General features: G+C 35.2%; 1 protein-coding gene and 1 long non-coding RNA gene across 2 annotated transcripts; both read right to left on the bottom strand.

Moving 5' to 3' along the window:
* Window positions 1-101: 101 nt before the first annotated feature.
* On the bottom strand, window positions 102-855 carry LOC114733017 (uncharacterized). The gene is made up of 3 exons (XR_003739044.1): window positions 780-855; window positions 318-455; window positions 102-204 (listed from the first exon to the last, which is right to left on the bottom strand). It is a non-coding gene; the product is annotated as an uncharacterized LOC114733017 (long non-coding RNA).
* A 9311-nt stretch (window positions 856-10166) lies between these two features.
* On the bottom strand, window positions 10167-13273 carry LOC114733015 (cysteine-rich receptor-like protein kinase 10). The gene is made up of 7 exons (XM_028920427.1): window positions 12392-13273; window positions 11930-12067; window positions 11692-11813; window positions 11392-11602; window positions 10973-11210; window positions 10693-10828; window positions 10167-10575 (listed from the first exon to the last, which is right to left on the bottom strand). Exons 1-7 carry the CDS (start codon window positions 13161-13163, stop codon window positions 10327-10329), a joined length of 1866 nt encoding a protein of 621 aa, XP_028776260.1. The 5' UTR covers window positions 13164-13273; the 3' UTR covers window positions 10167-10326.
* Window positions 13274-16000: the final 2727 nt, after the last annotated feature.

Genomic DNA, 16000 nt, shown 5'->3' with positions numbered 1-16000 from the left:
TTCAAACATCAAGTCCACATACATATACGGAGCGGCCAAATTTCCTTCATGTTAAAAACCAATAAAGTACACAAACTTGGTACCTTGTAAACCCCTCAAACCCGCCTTCACCAATCTTGTTAACTACAGAGAACTTGTTCGTGGCTGCTTCAATTGTACTGAAATCATATTGCAGTGAATCCACATTGCCGATGTCAAATGCAGCTACACAACCAATGTTGCGTGTGAATGATGAGATAAAGTGAAAATAGAAGAGCGAGCAAATATGAACCCAAAAGAGCAAAGGTCTGGTATGCTGATACTATGGACATCCTTACATTTTCCTTCGGCAACAGAGTCGTACTTCTTCGTTGTTCGTTTCCTCAAGCAACAGATGCCGACTATAAATACTAGGACAGCCACAGAAGTTGGAACCACAATAGCAACAACCGCCCCCGATGAGATTCCACCTTTTCCTGAATCATCCCAAGAACAGAGAAAGGCAGGTATATTTAATATGGCAATTCACGATAAATTCATGACAATAATTGAGCAACCAAATTTAATTCATTCATGTTCCTCAGTCAAGCTTTTCTCGTATTTCTTTTTTTTCACTTAGCTCTTTCTCCACAATTTTGAACCCTCCCCTGCTTTTTATTTCACTCTCTGTTCAGTGGGTTTTCCCCCATGGTTTTGCTTTTAAACTCTCAATTTTCGCAAACTAATACCCAAATCACCAAACAGATTAGAAACTATAAAGATTCAAGGAAATACCCTCTGCATATAGGTGAGAGCTTTACCTTGGGAACCAGTATTTGCAGGAGGAACACTCGCAGCTTCCGATTGATAGAAAGGGTACGACTCATAACGAACATTACAGCTCGGGTACAGCACTCTTCCTCCTTGCTTTCCACCACAACACCACTTAAGTTCTCCATCACACCACTCAGGCAACTTCTACAATCTGACGGCGAAAGTTCCGGCGTGCACTGTGCTAGACAATACGTAGTTTGAAACCCTGAGAATTCGCTGTTCCGGTCGCATACTTCTTTTTCCCCAACAGCAGGTTTAGCCGCCTCATCTGCCGTCTTGTTCATTATATCGTACAATGTTCTCATGAAGCTTGCCTGTTTTGAGACACTTCCGGCGTCGAAGAGGCTGAGTCTAGGCCTCGTGTCAACGGTGGAGAAGAAGAAACGGTTAGAATAGCGAAGCAAGCACTCGTCGTACCAGATTATTGCCTCCTTCGAAACTCGGCACTCGGAAGATAATCGTTGGGTAGCGTTAACGACGCACTGGTGGCACATCGAGAGGTTGACGTCACCCCGACACATAAAGAGGCCGTGGACCATGCCGCCGCCACCGACAACGGTGGCGTTGTAGAAGTCGGTGTTGGCGAAAGCTAAGGAAGAGAAGAGTGTCGTTCGGTCCGATTGAAAAGCACTGTTGGCAGCGAAGGTTATGTTGGGAGAGCAATTGTGGTGAAGATAAGTAACCTGTGCTTCATTTGCAGGAGAAAGAGGACGCTAATAAGCAAGAAAGAGACAATTTTGAGAGAACGATGACCATGGACGAAGTTTGTGCGGTTCTTACGGTGTGTATCTCATGGCTAAAAGGGAGAAATCATGAGGAAGACGATATTGCAGGGGCAGGGAGAGATGCAATCGTTGATGGAGAAGTCGACGCAGGTCAACTAAATTTGGTTGGGAGGGGGGAAAAAAGGAAAAAGGGGAAGAAGAAGGAGGAGGAAAAAGAATTAACGATGAAGAGTTTAAGAAGTCAGTTGATATTCATAATATGAGTTTAAATCCCGCTGTTAGTGTGAGGACCTTATTGGTGGACGATTTGTATCTATAAATATCTCTGTAAGAGCTTTTTGAGTATAGAGGCATGTCTTGATCTGATGAATTCTTGAAAACTAACTCACCTAAATTTTTTTTTTTCAAAAAAGAGTTAGGATCTAAGTCTTATAAAAAAAGAATAATTATAAAAAAAAAATCTTTTTTTCATGATTGATTGATTCAAAGAATAACAACCGACAAGTTCCAAGTTTCAACGTAAAGAATATTAGAACTTATTTTATAATTATTTTTTATTAAGATCTTACAATAATTCTTTTAAAAATTCACTTTTTTATATCATACACCACTTCCGTTTTTATTATAAGAATTTGTTTAATTTTTAATTTAGTTTTAAATATAAAACCTTAATCTATTTATTTTTTATATTTATTTATTTTTTTAAAATAGTTCTTGAAATAATTACACATATAAAATGTTTCATAGAATGGTAACTCTAGCTAATATACATGATTAGCAATGGTGTTTTAAAAAAAAATAACACATTTTTTATAACAAATAACTAATTAAAGAGAATATCTATTTATAACAAATAACTAATTTAACTAATTTTCTTAATCTTTCCAAATTAGTCAATTAAGTCTTATAATAAGGACCGAAGGTAGTAACTCATTTACAAAAAATAAGTAATTAGTTAAAAATAATAAATAGATTATAAATATATTTTTATTTTTAAATATGTTTTTATAATAAATAAAAAATAAAAAATACGTAAAAAAAATTGATAAGAGAGAGTATAACAAATAAGAGTGAATAAACAAAAAATAAAATTGGAAAAAAATGCATTAATATTAAAACAAATTTAAATTGAACTTATAAAAATGAACTATACTCTTTTTAAATTTAAAACTTATATATAAGACAAAAGGGAGTATATTTCATTAATAGTGTCTCTTTTATAATTTAAAATTTTTAAATCTATCTTCAATCATATAAATTGGAGATTTAATATGATGAGAAGTAAATAAATAAATAATATTTGCTTGAATATTTTTACAATTAAGAAAATAGAATTCTGAAATCATTTTAGAATAATTTTAATGGTGTCAAAATTTAAAGTAAAACGTATACATTCAAAATAGGGAAAATATAAATAAGACAAAATAAAAAGTTAGTTTTTTCTTCTTATTATTTTTATTGGATGGATAATGATGTTCGTCTCTCTCAAATGGCGAGAACAACACGGAATTAAGGCCCCGCAACGGAGGACGGGGACAGGTGGGCGTCCTTTTTACGATGAGTTCAATAACAGAAGCAAATCAATTTTCGACTTCTCTGCTCTTTCTCATTTGTAGACCGGTGCCAGAGGAGGGCACAACACCGACACTCGCAAATTTTCATTGCTTTTCTTCTTCAAATTATCAATAACTTTTTTTTTTGATACCATTATAAAATATTTTTATAACACTCGGAAAATCAAGTTGGAACTACAAAAATTAAGAACAACTTCAAAAGGAAAAAAAATCAATGGCAAACGTTTATATTTAAAGCTTTTATCTAGCAAGAGCGCCGACATGACAGGAAAAAAAAATATTTCTTAGAACCGGAGGTAATATTTCTCTAATTCTTAATATAAAATTTAATTAACTAATTTAAGTAGATTAAAAATATTAATTAAATTATTTAATATGATATTTTTTTAAACATCCTAAACATTTTTTTAACTTTTTTTTCTTTCCTACTTGATTATTATTGATGAAATATCAATAAAATTAATCCAAGAAAAATTGATAATAATATGAAATAGGTCTTATATTTACAACTAACATTAACTCTCCAATCAGGTCCTATACTGAGGAGTGGAGGAGTATTATTTATATCAATCTTTGAATGTTATTTTTCTTGAGCAGGACACAGAACTGTGGAGTCGTGAGTCACCATCACCCGTGAGGTTCCTTGCTAGCCTTGAATTTGGATGGCTCCGATTGTCCCCGTCGCAGGATGATCCCCCTCTGTTGCACGATACATGGTGGAAAGTTCGTCTCCTTCTTCTTCTGCGCCCTGGATGGATCATGATGCTTTCATTTGTAATCTCTATTAAATCTTTCCTGAATGAAGCGAATAAACTAGGGGCATAGTGCTTCACATTGTTGGTTGTTTATTGTTGCTCATCTGTTGCAGAAATCCTTCTAAACGCATAGAAAAGCCGTTTTGCTGCTGCTAGCAAAACGACAAACTCAAACTTTTCCTTCTAGACGTTTGTGTTTGTGATGTTAATCAGTAAATGAGAACTTAAAACCAGCGACCAGATATACGTTGGACGGCATGTCACTATACTTCCTAACTTCCGAGTCTGCTACAACGCAAAATTGACACTTTCCAAGGCAAATAATTATTGGTGGATTCAACCCAAACTATTACAAAAGGAACATAAGAAGTCATCTAGAGACCTCATGGCTATATATAAATACAACGTTGCCTGAATCACCTGTAATTCACACTAAAAAAGAAGCAACGTTGCCTCAATAGACCAACCACTTAGACAGAGGCACGTTTGCAAAAACCTCCAACTTTTAAGCTTACCGAGGTATCACTTCACTAACAGACATCTCATTCACTGACATTGGCGCTGACTTGGTCGTAGATTGACCAAACAGCAACTTTGGCATGTTTGGATCAGTTCCGCTATGGACGAAAAATGCAGGCTTTGAAGGGGTTGGCAGAGTCACAGAGTAACTATCAAGCATCAGAACTATGGATGACATTGAAGGTCTCTCAGCTGGATCTTCTTGAACACACAGCAGACCAATGTTGATGCATCTCATAACTTCATTTGGAGTGTAAGATTCTCTTATTGTGGGGTCCAACGGTTTCAAGGGTTCTCCATCCTTCCAAAGTTTCCAGGCCTGTATCAAATGTCGTCAGCTATTTATTATAATGGGATCACAGTATTTGTCCTTTTGAAAGAAAACAAATGATTCGTTTGAATCAAACTAGAGAGGGTAGCGTTTGATATACTCACATAGCTAAGTAGGTGCTCAGCACCCTCTATTTGATAGAAAGAACAGAGAAAGCAAGTATATTTAACATGGTAAATTCGTGGCAATAATTGAGCAACCAAATTTACATCATTCATGTTCCTCACTCAATCTTTTCTCGTATTTGTTCTTCTAGTCCACTTAGCTTTTTCTCCACAATTTTGAACCCGCCCTGCTTTTATTTCACTCGCTGTTCAGTGGGTTTTCCCCCACGGTTTTGCTTTTAAACTTTCAATTTTCTCGCAAACTAATACCAAAATCACCAAGGTGAGAGCTTTACCTTCGGAACCAGTAGTATTTGTGGGGGGAACACTTGCAGCTTCCGACTGATAGAAAGGGCGCAACTCACAGCGAACATTACAGCTCGGGTACAGCACTCTTCCTCCTTGCTTCCCACTACAACACCCGTGAAGTTCCCCAATCACACCACTCAGGCAACTTCTGCAATCTGACGGCGAAAGGTCCGGCGTGCACTGTGCTAGAAATACACAGTTTGAAACGCTGAGAAATTCACTGTTCCGGTCGCATACTTCTTTTTCCCAACAGCAGGTTTAGCCGCCTCATCTGCCGTCTCGTTCATTGTATCATGCAATGTTCACATGAAGCTTGCCTGGTTTGAGACACTTCCGGTGTTCCCGAGGACGACTCTAGGCCTCGCGTCGACGGTGGAGAAGAAGGGACGGTTAGAATAGCGAAGCAAGCACTCGTCGTACCAGATTATTGCCTCCTTCAAAACTCCGCACTCGGAAGATAATCGTTGGGCTGCGTTGACAAGGCAGTGGTGGCACATCGAGAGGTTGACGTCACCTCGGCACATGAAGAGGCTATAGACGGTGTCGCCTCCACCGACAACGGTGGCATGGTGGAAGTCGGTGTTGGGGGTGTTTTTGGAAGAAAAGGAAGAGAGGAGTGTGGTGCGGTCGGATTGGAAGTCACTATTGGCAGCGAAGGTTTTTTGGGAAGAGCAGTTGTGGTGAAGATAAGTAACCTGCGTTTCAGTTGTAGGAGAAAACAGGAAGCGAATAAACAAGAGGAAGGAAATTTTGGAGGAAGGCGTAACCATGGACGACATGGTAAGCAAGGGTGAAGACTCTGTTGATGGCATCTGATTGATTGTTATTGTGCATAGATATTTCTATGGCAAGTTCAGTTGCAGTTCTGGTTGATCATTGAGAAGCTCAATAAGCAATTGGGAAGGGACTCAGGGAAGGTTTCGATATCTTCGTTTTTTTGGGGAAGAAGACGATAACAAGAAGCTCCATAAGCTGAATTAGTCTACGTGTTTACATCTGCCGTCTTTGGAAATCCAACGGGAAGAAGAATAACAGCATCTCTTGTCTATTTTAAAAATATTTGTTTAAGTCTAAATTATTAACTGCGCCAACAATATTTTTAAAAAAAAATTTAATTAAAATTTATGTTGAAATATTTTTTTTCTTTATTAATTTACTCTTTATAGTATTATTTAGAAGAGTTTAATTTTTTTTCTTTACTTCAATTTTTTTATTTCTTATAAATAATTATTTCTTTAAAGTTTTTATTACAGTGGAACAGAAAATTAAGTAATTTAGTTTATATAAACATAAAAAAATTAAATGAAAAATTAATTATTTTTTAAATAAATATATAATTGATCAAATAACTTATAAATGTTTGAAACAAAAGTTTTATTTAAAAATTTAAAATTATAAATTTAAATAATTTATATAATTCCCAAAATCACATAATTTATATTATCTCATAAAAAATAAGCATCTAAAATATTTCTTACCCATTTAAAAGAAATGTAAATAAATAAATTTTAAAATTTTTTTAAAATTACCTGTATTATAATTCATTTTTCTTACGTTAAAAATAATTTTTTTATATAAATATAAATGTTTAAATAATATTTACGTTAAAGAAGGACATTTTAGTCAAAATAAAAGTTTAAAAAATAAAAATTTAAAAGTTAAACTTAATGATCAACTAATGACTTGATGTATGAAAAATAGAATCTCAATCATATAAAAGAGGTATGTGTAATACACATTTTAATTTTAAGGGAGATTTATACATATTTTTAAAATAGAAATGAGGTTTTTATAATTTAATTTCGACAAAATAAAGAGATAATCAATTTTTAGGACTACAAGCCTAGCTCAAAACGTGCCGAGTACACTCTGCAGTCTGAGAAAAACAGACAACTCCCTCCGGGCAACCCAAAGCTTGTTTCGCCGGTCTGTCCGCCACGTTGTTCGCCTCACGCCCACACCAGACGAGGAGCAGTTCCCGCTCTCTATTCAAGCCGCTGCCTATCCCGCGTAGAAGATCCTCTTATGGGCCCTCCTCCTTGCCCAGGACTACAAATACCCTCCACAAGTTCCGGACAGTCCGATTCCATCCACATAGCCAGAAACCCAAGTTCCTTGCAATCTCTAAACCCCAGAGAAATCCCCCATTCTTCAGCGTGATAGTCATCTCCTCTACCAATGTGAAATAATATGAAGCCACCTTGAACAACATTCACCTCTGCCTACGTAGCCCTCTTCCGGTGACTTCCGAATTTGGGTTTCTGTTCAGATTGCCAGAAACCCAAAGCACCATATCCGATGCTAGGAAGGATAATAAAAAGCCCTGATTTGGTTTGGTTTTGTCTTTCTTTGCATGTCTCTATCCATGATCTTATATTTCATTTGAAACCAAAAAAAAAGAAGAAAAACTGATCATCGGTGTTGATATGATATTGACAAGTGCGTGTGGGCGTATATATGACACTCTTTTTATTACAAAATTTGTATAATTTTTATTCTATAATTTCTAAATTAGCCTACATATAATACAGATTGTAATTAGATATCCACTTTTTCTCTATTTAAAATTTATTTTAACATTTTAGCCTGAGTTCTTTAATTTTCCTCGAATTTTCCTTCTGATGATGATTTTGTTTGTAATGTTGACGAGCGCGAAATGGAAACTACCTAGGCTAGAGTTGAAAACATGAGAAGGCACTGCAGCATTGTAAAACTGACATTTTCTCCCCTATTTCTATTTACTTTCCATCTCAATCATAAGATTGAGATTTCTTAACTACGGTCATGGTATCTAGTTAATGAGTATACTTGTAGGAATGGGAGATGAAGAAAATGGCAAGATCTATTGCATGCAGGGGGATGCAAGAAAGCTCACAAGGTTAAATGAACATGTGGTCAGAGACACTGAAGCGCAGTGGCAGAGGCAGCAACTTGGGTGGACTAAGCTAAACTCCGATGGGGCTTGCATGCCTTCTTAGGGACTTGGATGTGGCGGAGCTCTTAGGCGAGAGGACGGCACGTTCATTGGAGGTTTCATCTCTCACCATGGCGCCGGTGACAGCAGCCTGACGGCAGAACTATGGGCGTTCTCAAAATGGCATGGGATAAGGGTTCGAGGAGACCAGTTGTGGAGTCGGATGCAGATGAGGTAGTTCAGCTAGCCGCGGAGACCGACATAAGTCGACACCAAGCGGCGGCCGGAGTTACTTGAAGAGATAAGATCCATGTCGCACAGATAGTGGGAGGTGGCAGGGTGTCAAAAAAGAAGAAAGAAAATGCCGAGCTCTGAAGACTTATACACGGATAACAGAATTAAAGATATATTAGGAATTCAACGTGACTTACATTATAATTATTTCATGGTTTGATTACGTCTTTAGATTGCACAAGAGAGAATTAAGCTAATTAACTGAGGGATAACTAGGATAATATAGAAAGAATATCCACTATAATCCACTATAATAATGAAGTTTAGTCATCCTAACTAAAATTTAATTTCATTTATCCCCTGACACTATTGATTGAATCAACATTTGTTTCTTTTATTCTCTTTTTTTTTTTTTACAAATTTTTATTCCCATATAATCATTATATTGCATTAGAGCTAAATTTACTAATTAGTATAAATTTAATCTCCTTATAAGTTCAGCACTTGGAATACTACCCCGAGCTATTTTATTACTATAATCAGCCGTATGTTCACTTGTGGAATTGAGTCGTTGATAGCCGTGTCATGCAGACCTTTTAGGAAAGCCATTCCATGCGTCTTGGTAAAGGATTGAGGATGATAATATACATTCACTCTTATTGGCCTTGGATTGTATTTCAAATCTAAATATTTAAGTCAAATACCTGGAAACAAAAAATCCAAATAATCATAGCATGATAATAAAGTATTTTTACCCTATCTTTGGTGTGAGTGAAATAGAGAGGGAAGAAAAATTTTACTATACTTGATTTGGAAAAATTGCGTTTTAAAATTTTAACAGAAAAAACATGTAGTATGTAAGATTAGACACTTTATAGAGTTCAATTGGGAGCTTTTTATTAATTACTACCTCCGTTCCTAATTATAAGACCCAGTTGATTTATTTGAAAAGATTAAGGAAGTAAGTTAAGTTAGTTATTTGTAATAAATAAGTATTGTCATTCCTAAAATATCCTTACTAATTAAGTGTATTGGCTAGAACTATCATTATTAGAAGGACTATCTTGGAAAAAAATACATAAATATGAGAGACAAAATGGATTGGGGTCTTATAATTAGGACCAAACAAAAAGTCAAATGGGGTCTTATATTGAGAATCGGAGGTAGTATATTGCAAGATAAGAAAATACTCTTGCTGACGCCTGGGCTAAAGGAGGATTTTCTTCTGGTGTGCTTTTAGATGCTTGTCCTTGTCATTTACGGAATTTCGTTTTTTTTTTTTGGGTATAAAAAAAGGCCAAGGCCTAACTATAAATTGAAGGAAGAAGGGGATTAAATGCCAATCAATCTTTACCTGCCAAAGTCCGCAGATGAGGCGGACAGCCATTCAAAATAGCTGTAGTAGTTCTTCCTTCTTTTGCTAAATCATGAGCAAGCACACTTTCACTTTGATCTCCAGCAACACGCTTCAGTTGCACTCCCCACTCAGAAACATTTTTTCCCAAAACAAAACAAATTCTTCTATATATTTACTTTGTATACCGTAAAAGCACTTTTAAAATCATGATTTTGTTTCTACCCAAATATCCCTTTAAGCTGATCCCTAGTACGGATGAAAACCAAACTAGAAGTAGCTTTACCAGAACCATCAGATATCACCCCTTCAACTTGGTCTTCTCCAATTTGGCAGGTGGGTGCTAGAGGAGGCAGTACTAACACTCACGGTTATTTTTCAACATTAAGTTTTCTACTTAAAATTATCACTAATGTTTTTATGCCACCAATTTAAAATATTTTTACAACATTCCAAAAATCAAATTGTAACTAAAAAAAATAAGAACAACGTTGAAAAGTCAATGGAAAATTTTTATTTTTAAAGTTTTAGTCTCTCTATATATATATGCATATATGAAGGTAACGTCATTATTTTATATCAATCTTTAAATGTTATCTTTCTTGAACAGGATAAAGAACTGTCCAATCATGAGTCATTAGGTTCCTAACTAGTCAACATTTTGGATGGCTCAACACGATTATCACCATCGCAGGATGATACTCCGTTGCATTAACTATCGCAATACAGATTCTTCTTCTGAACTAGGGTCGAAAGTTGCAGGCTGCGAAGGGGTTGGCAGTATAAGAGAGTAACTATCAAGCATCAAAATAATGGATGCCATTGAAGGTCTATCTGCTGGATCTTCTTGAACACACAGCAGACCAATGTGGATGCATCTCAAGACTTCATTTCGAGCATAAGATTCGCTTATTGTGGGGTCCAACAAGTCTAAGGGCTCTCCATCTTTCCAAAGTTTCCACGCCTGTTTCAAAATGTTGTCACCTATTTGTTACATCGGTGTAACAATATTTATCCTTTTCACATAAAGTAAATGATTCGTTTGAATCAAACTAGAGAGAGTGGTGTTTGATATACTCACATTGCTAAGCAAGTCCTTACCAGCCTCCACATTCTTCTTCCCACTTATAATCTCCAATAGAAGGACACCGAAACTGTACACATCAGACTTAACAGAAAACTCTCCATACATAGCATATTCAGGAGATAAATAGCCACTAAAACATCAAACCATCAAAAGAGAACTGTTAGTGTGGGGAAAATTGCATAGTAATCTGGGCTGGTGGCAGTTCTTTCTTTGTTTAAGAGAATTTTTCAAGATATTTGAGTAAGATTGTAGGGATATGTAAACTTGTCCTTACTATGTTCCCACAATGCGATTGGTATTTCCTTGAGTTTGATCGATCGGAAAAATTATTGCTATAGCAAAATCTGAGATTTTTGGATTCATATCACTATCCAATAGTATATTGGAAACTTGAAGATTAAGATGTATGATTTTAAGTGTTGCATCTTCATGTAGATATTGAAGCCCTCGAGCAATTCCTTTCACAATGTCATAACGTTTTGTCCAGTCTAGCTGTCTTTGCATTTCAGGGTCTACGCATTAAAAAATAATTTTGAGAAATGTCAAATAAAAGAAAAGTATATTGACCGGGAAAAAAAAAAAGTGAAGCAAAGCTTCCTCCACTTTAGTCTCAAACATAATGAGCAAAAGTTGGAAGACTAAAATCAGGCATAATAAGTGTGAACTATGCATAATTGATATAGATGGACCTACCAAAAAGAATGCAATCAAGACTTTTGTTGGGCATATACTCATAAACAAGTATCCTCTCTTCTCCATGTACGCAGAAACCTAGAAGTCTCACTAAATTTCCATGTTGTAGCCTGGCAAGCACCTCTACTTCATTCTTAAATTCTTCTACACCAGGTCCAGATCTTCGAGAGAGTCTCTTCACAGCAATTTCTAATCCATTTGCAAGCGTCCCCTGAATTTCAAACATTAAGTCCACATACATATACGGAGTGGCCAAATTTCCTTCATGTTAAAAACCAAGAAAGCACACAAACTTGGTACCTTGTAAACCCCTCCAAACAGGCCTTGACCAATCTTGTTAACTACAGAGAACTTGTTCGTGGCTGCTTCAATTGCACTGAAATCATATTGCAGTGAATCCACATTGCCGATGTCAAATGCAGCTACACAACCAAATGTTGCGTGTGAATGATGAGATAAAGTGAAAATAGAAGAGCGAGCAAATATGAACCAAAAAAAAGCAAAAGGTCTCGTATGCTGATACTATGGACATCCTTACATTTTCCTTCGGCAACAGAGTCGTACTTCTTCGCTGTTCGTTTCCTCAAGCAACAGATGCCGACTATAAATACTAGGACAGCCACAGTAGTTGGAACCACAATAGCAACAATCGCCCCCGATGAGATTCCACCTTTTCCTGAATCATCCCAAGAACAGAGAAAGGCAGGTATATTTAATATGGCAAATTCACGATAAATTCATGACAATAATTGAGCAACCAAATTTACTTCATTCATGTTCCTCAGTCAAGCTTTTCTCGTATTTCTTTTATTCCACTTAGCTCTTTCTCCACAATTTTGAACCCTCCCCTGCTTTTATTTCACTCTCTGTTCAGTGGGTTTTCCCCCACGGTTTTGCTTTTAAACTCTCAATTTTCGCAAACTAATACCCAAATCACCAAACAGATTAGAAACTATAAAGATTCAAGGAAATACCATCTGCATATAGGTGAGAGCTTTACCTTGGGAACCAGTATTTGCAGGAGGAACACTCGCAGCTTCCGATTGATAGAAAGGGTACGACTCATAGCGAACATTACAGCTCGGGTACAGCACTCTTCCTCCTTGCTTCCCACCACAACACCACTTAAGTTCCCCAATCACACCACTCAGGCAACTTCTGCAATCTGACGGCGAAAGGTCCGGCGTGCACTGTGCTAGACAATACATAGTTTGAAACCCTGAGAAATTCGCTGTTCCGGTCGCATACTTCTTTTTCCCAACAGGAGGTCTAGCCGCCTCATCTGCCGTCTTGTTCATTATATCGTACAATTTTCTCATGAAGCTTGCCTGGTTTGAGACACTTCCGGCGTCGAAGAGGCTGAGTCTAGGCCTCGTGTCGACGGTGGAGAAGAAGAAACGGTTAGAATAGCGAAGCAAGCACTCGTCGTACCAGATTATTGCCTCCTTCGAAACTCGGCACTCGGAAGATAATCGTTGGGTAGCGTTAACGACGCACTGGTGGCACATCGAGAGGTTGACGTCACCCCGACACATGAAGAGGCCGTGGACGGCGTCGCCGCCACCGACAACGGTGGCGTTGTAGAAGTCGGTGTTGGCGAAAGCTAAGGAAGAGAAGAGTGTCGTTCGGTCCGATTGAAAAGCACTGTTGGCAGCGAAGGTTATGTTGGAAGAGCAATTGTGGTGAAGATAAGTAACCTGTGCTTCATTTGCAGGAGAAAAGAGGACGCTAATAAGCAAGAAAGAGACAATTTTGAGAGAAGCAATGACCATGGACGAAGTTTGTGCGGTTCTTACGGTGTGTATCTCAATGGCTAAAAGGGGAGAATCATGAGGAAGACGATATTGCAGGGGCAGGGAGAGATGCAATCGGTGATGGAGAAGGTCGACGCAGGTCAACTAAATTTGGTTGGGAGCGGGGGAAAAAAAAGAAAAGGGAAGAAGAAGAAGGAGGAGGAGGAGAAAGAATTAACGATCAAAAGTTGAGCGATTTAGTAAGAAGTCAGCTTATAACTCATAACATTGTGAGTTTAAATCTTAATGTTGATGTAAGGATTTTATTGATGGACGATCTGTAAGTATCTCTTTAAATGTTTTTTGAGTATAGAAGCATGTCTTAGTCTTAATAAATTCCCAAAACCCAACTCATCTAAATTTTTATTAAAAAAAAAAAGAATTACAATAATTCTTTTAAAAATTCACTTTTTTACATCATATACCACTTCCGTTTTTATTATAAAAATTTGTTTAATTTTTAATTTGATTTTAAATATAAGATCTCAATTTATTTTATTTTTTATATTGATTTATTTTTTTAAAGTAGTTCTTGAAATAATTACACGTATAAAATGTTTCATAAAATGGTAATTCTAGCTACTATACATGATTAGTGAGGGTGTTTTAGAAAAAATAACACCTATTTATAACAAATAACTAATTAAAGAGAATATCTATTTATGACAAATAACTAATTTGACTAATTTCCTTAATCTTTTTAAATTAGTCAACTAGGTCTTATAATAAAGATTGGAGGTAGTAACTCATTTACAAAAAATAAGTAATTAGTTAAAAATAATAAATAGATTAGAAATATATTTTTGTTTTTAAATATGTTTTTATAATAAATAATAAATACTAAAAAAATTTGATAAGAGAGAGTATGACAAATAAGAGTGAATAAACAATAAAAAAATAAAATTGGAAAAAATGCATTAATATTAAGACAAATTTAAATTGAAACTTATAAAATGGACCATACCTTTTTTAAATTTAAAACTTATATATAAGACAGAAGGGAGTATATTTCATTAATAGTGTCTCTTTTATAATTTAAAATTTTTAAATCTATCTCCAATCATATAAATTAGAGATTTAATATGATGAGAAGTAAATAAATAAATAATATTTGCTTCAATATTTTACAATTAAGAAAATAGAATTTTGAAATCATTTTAGAATAATTTTAATAGTGTCAAAATTTAAAGTAAAATGCATACATTCAAAATAGGGAAAATATAAATAAGACAAAATAAAAGGTTAGTTTTTTCTTCTCATTATTTTTAGGGAAAATCACTAACAGGTCCCACAGAAAGCAATTTATTACTCTGAGGTCCCACGAAATGTCAAAATCACTGACAGGTCCCAAGGGACCTCAGAGTAATATTTTCATTTTGTAAAATGACATTACTGCCCCTCATATTCCAGATTCATATTTGCTCTGTCATTACGATTTACAACCTCAGCAGCGACTATTAACAACATAATGAGAGGGCGTTAACAACCCTAGCAGTATCTGTTAACAACTTACTTTATAGAATTATATAACCTCTACATAAGAGTAAATTATAACCAAATAATATAATACAACAACTTTAACACTAAAATGGGAAGCTTTTTGATATCATTAAGAATTTTAACCAAATCCAATAGGATTATAGCAACATTTTAATGCGAAAATCCATTTACAACCTCAACAGCGATTATTAACAACCGAATGAGAAGGCATTAACAACCTAAGCAGTAGCCGTTAACAACTTACTTTATAGAATATATAACCTCCGCACAAGAGTAAATTATAACCAAATAGTATAATACAACAACTTTAACACTAAAATGGAAAGCTTTTTGATATCATTAAGAATTTTAACTAAATCCAATAGGATTATAGTAATATTTTAATGCGAAGATCCATTTACAACCTCAATGGTGAGTATTAATAACCCAAAGAGAGCTGTTGACAATCTAGGCAGTATCTATTAACAATTGACTTTATAGGATAATATAACCTCTAACAACTATATAAGATTAACTTTAAGACTATTTAGTTATAGTTTAGTTAGTTATAGTTAGAAGTTATATTATTCGATAAAGTTAGTTGTTAACAGACACTGCTAAGGTTGTTAACAATTCTCCTTAGGTTATTAATACTTACTGGGTGGATAATGATGTTCGTCTCTCTCAAATGGCGAGAACAACACGGAATTAAGGCCCCGAAACGGAGGACGGGGACAGGTGGGCGTCCTTTTTACGATGAGTGCAATAACAGAAGCAAATCGATTTTCGACTTCTCTGCTCCTTCTCATTTGCAGACCGGTGCCAGAGAAGGGCACAACACGGACACTCGCAAATTTTCATTGCTTTTCTTCTTCAAATTATCAATAACTTTTTTTTTTATACCATTATAAAATATTTTTGTAACACTCGGAAAATCAAGTTGGAAGTACAAACATTAAGAACAACTTCAAAAGGAAAAAAAAAAAAATCAATGGCAAACTTTTATATTTAAAGCTTTTATCCAGCAAGAGCGCCTACATGACAGGGAAAAAAAAAAAAAACTATTTCTTAGAACCGGAGGTAATATTTCTCTAATTCTTAATATAAAATCTAATTAACTAATTTAAGTAGATTAAAAATATTAATTAAATTATTTAATATGATATTTTTTTTAAACGTCCTAAATATTTTTTTAACTTTTTTTTTCTCTTACTTGATTATTGTTAATGGGATATCAATAAAATTAATCTAAAAAAATTGATAATTATATAAAATAGGTTTTATATTTACAACCAATATTAATTCTCCAATTAGGTCCTACACTAAGGAGTGGATGA

Source organism: Neltuma alba, unplaced genomic scaffold (assembly GCF_004799145.2).
Source record: "Neltuma alba isolate B1F8T4 unplaced genomic scaffold, ASM479914v2 tig00012962_pilon, whole genome shotgun sequence".
Taxonomy (NCBI): domain Eukaryota; kingdom Viridiplantae; phylum Streptophyta; class Magnoliopsida; order Fabales; family Fabaceae; genus Neltuma; species Neltuma alba.
Note: the sequence above shows the minus strand (reverse complement) of the source record. Positions and strands in the feature narration are given on the sequence as shown.

What these genes read in the sequence shown, in the direction of transcription:
- LOC114733015 (XM_028920427.1), bottom strand. Translation starts at nt 13,163, where the DNA reads ATGGTCATTGCTTCTCTCAAAATTGTCTCTTTCTTGCTTATTAGCGTC. An exon ending in TGCAAATACTGGTTCCCAAG is followed by an intron (nt 12,068 to 12,391) that starts GTAAAGCTCTCA and finishes GGGATGATTCAG; the next exon opens with GAAAAGGTGGAATCTCATCG. An exon ending in TGTTTGGAGGGGTTTACAAG is followed by an intron (nt 11,603 to 11,691) that starts GTACCAAGTTTG and finishes TTTGAAATTCAG; the next exon opens with GGGACGCTTGCAAATGGATT.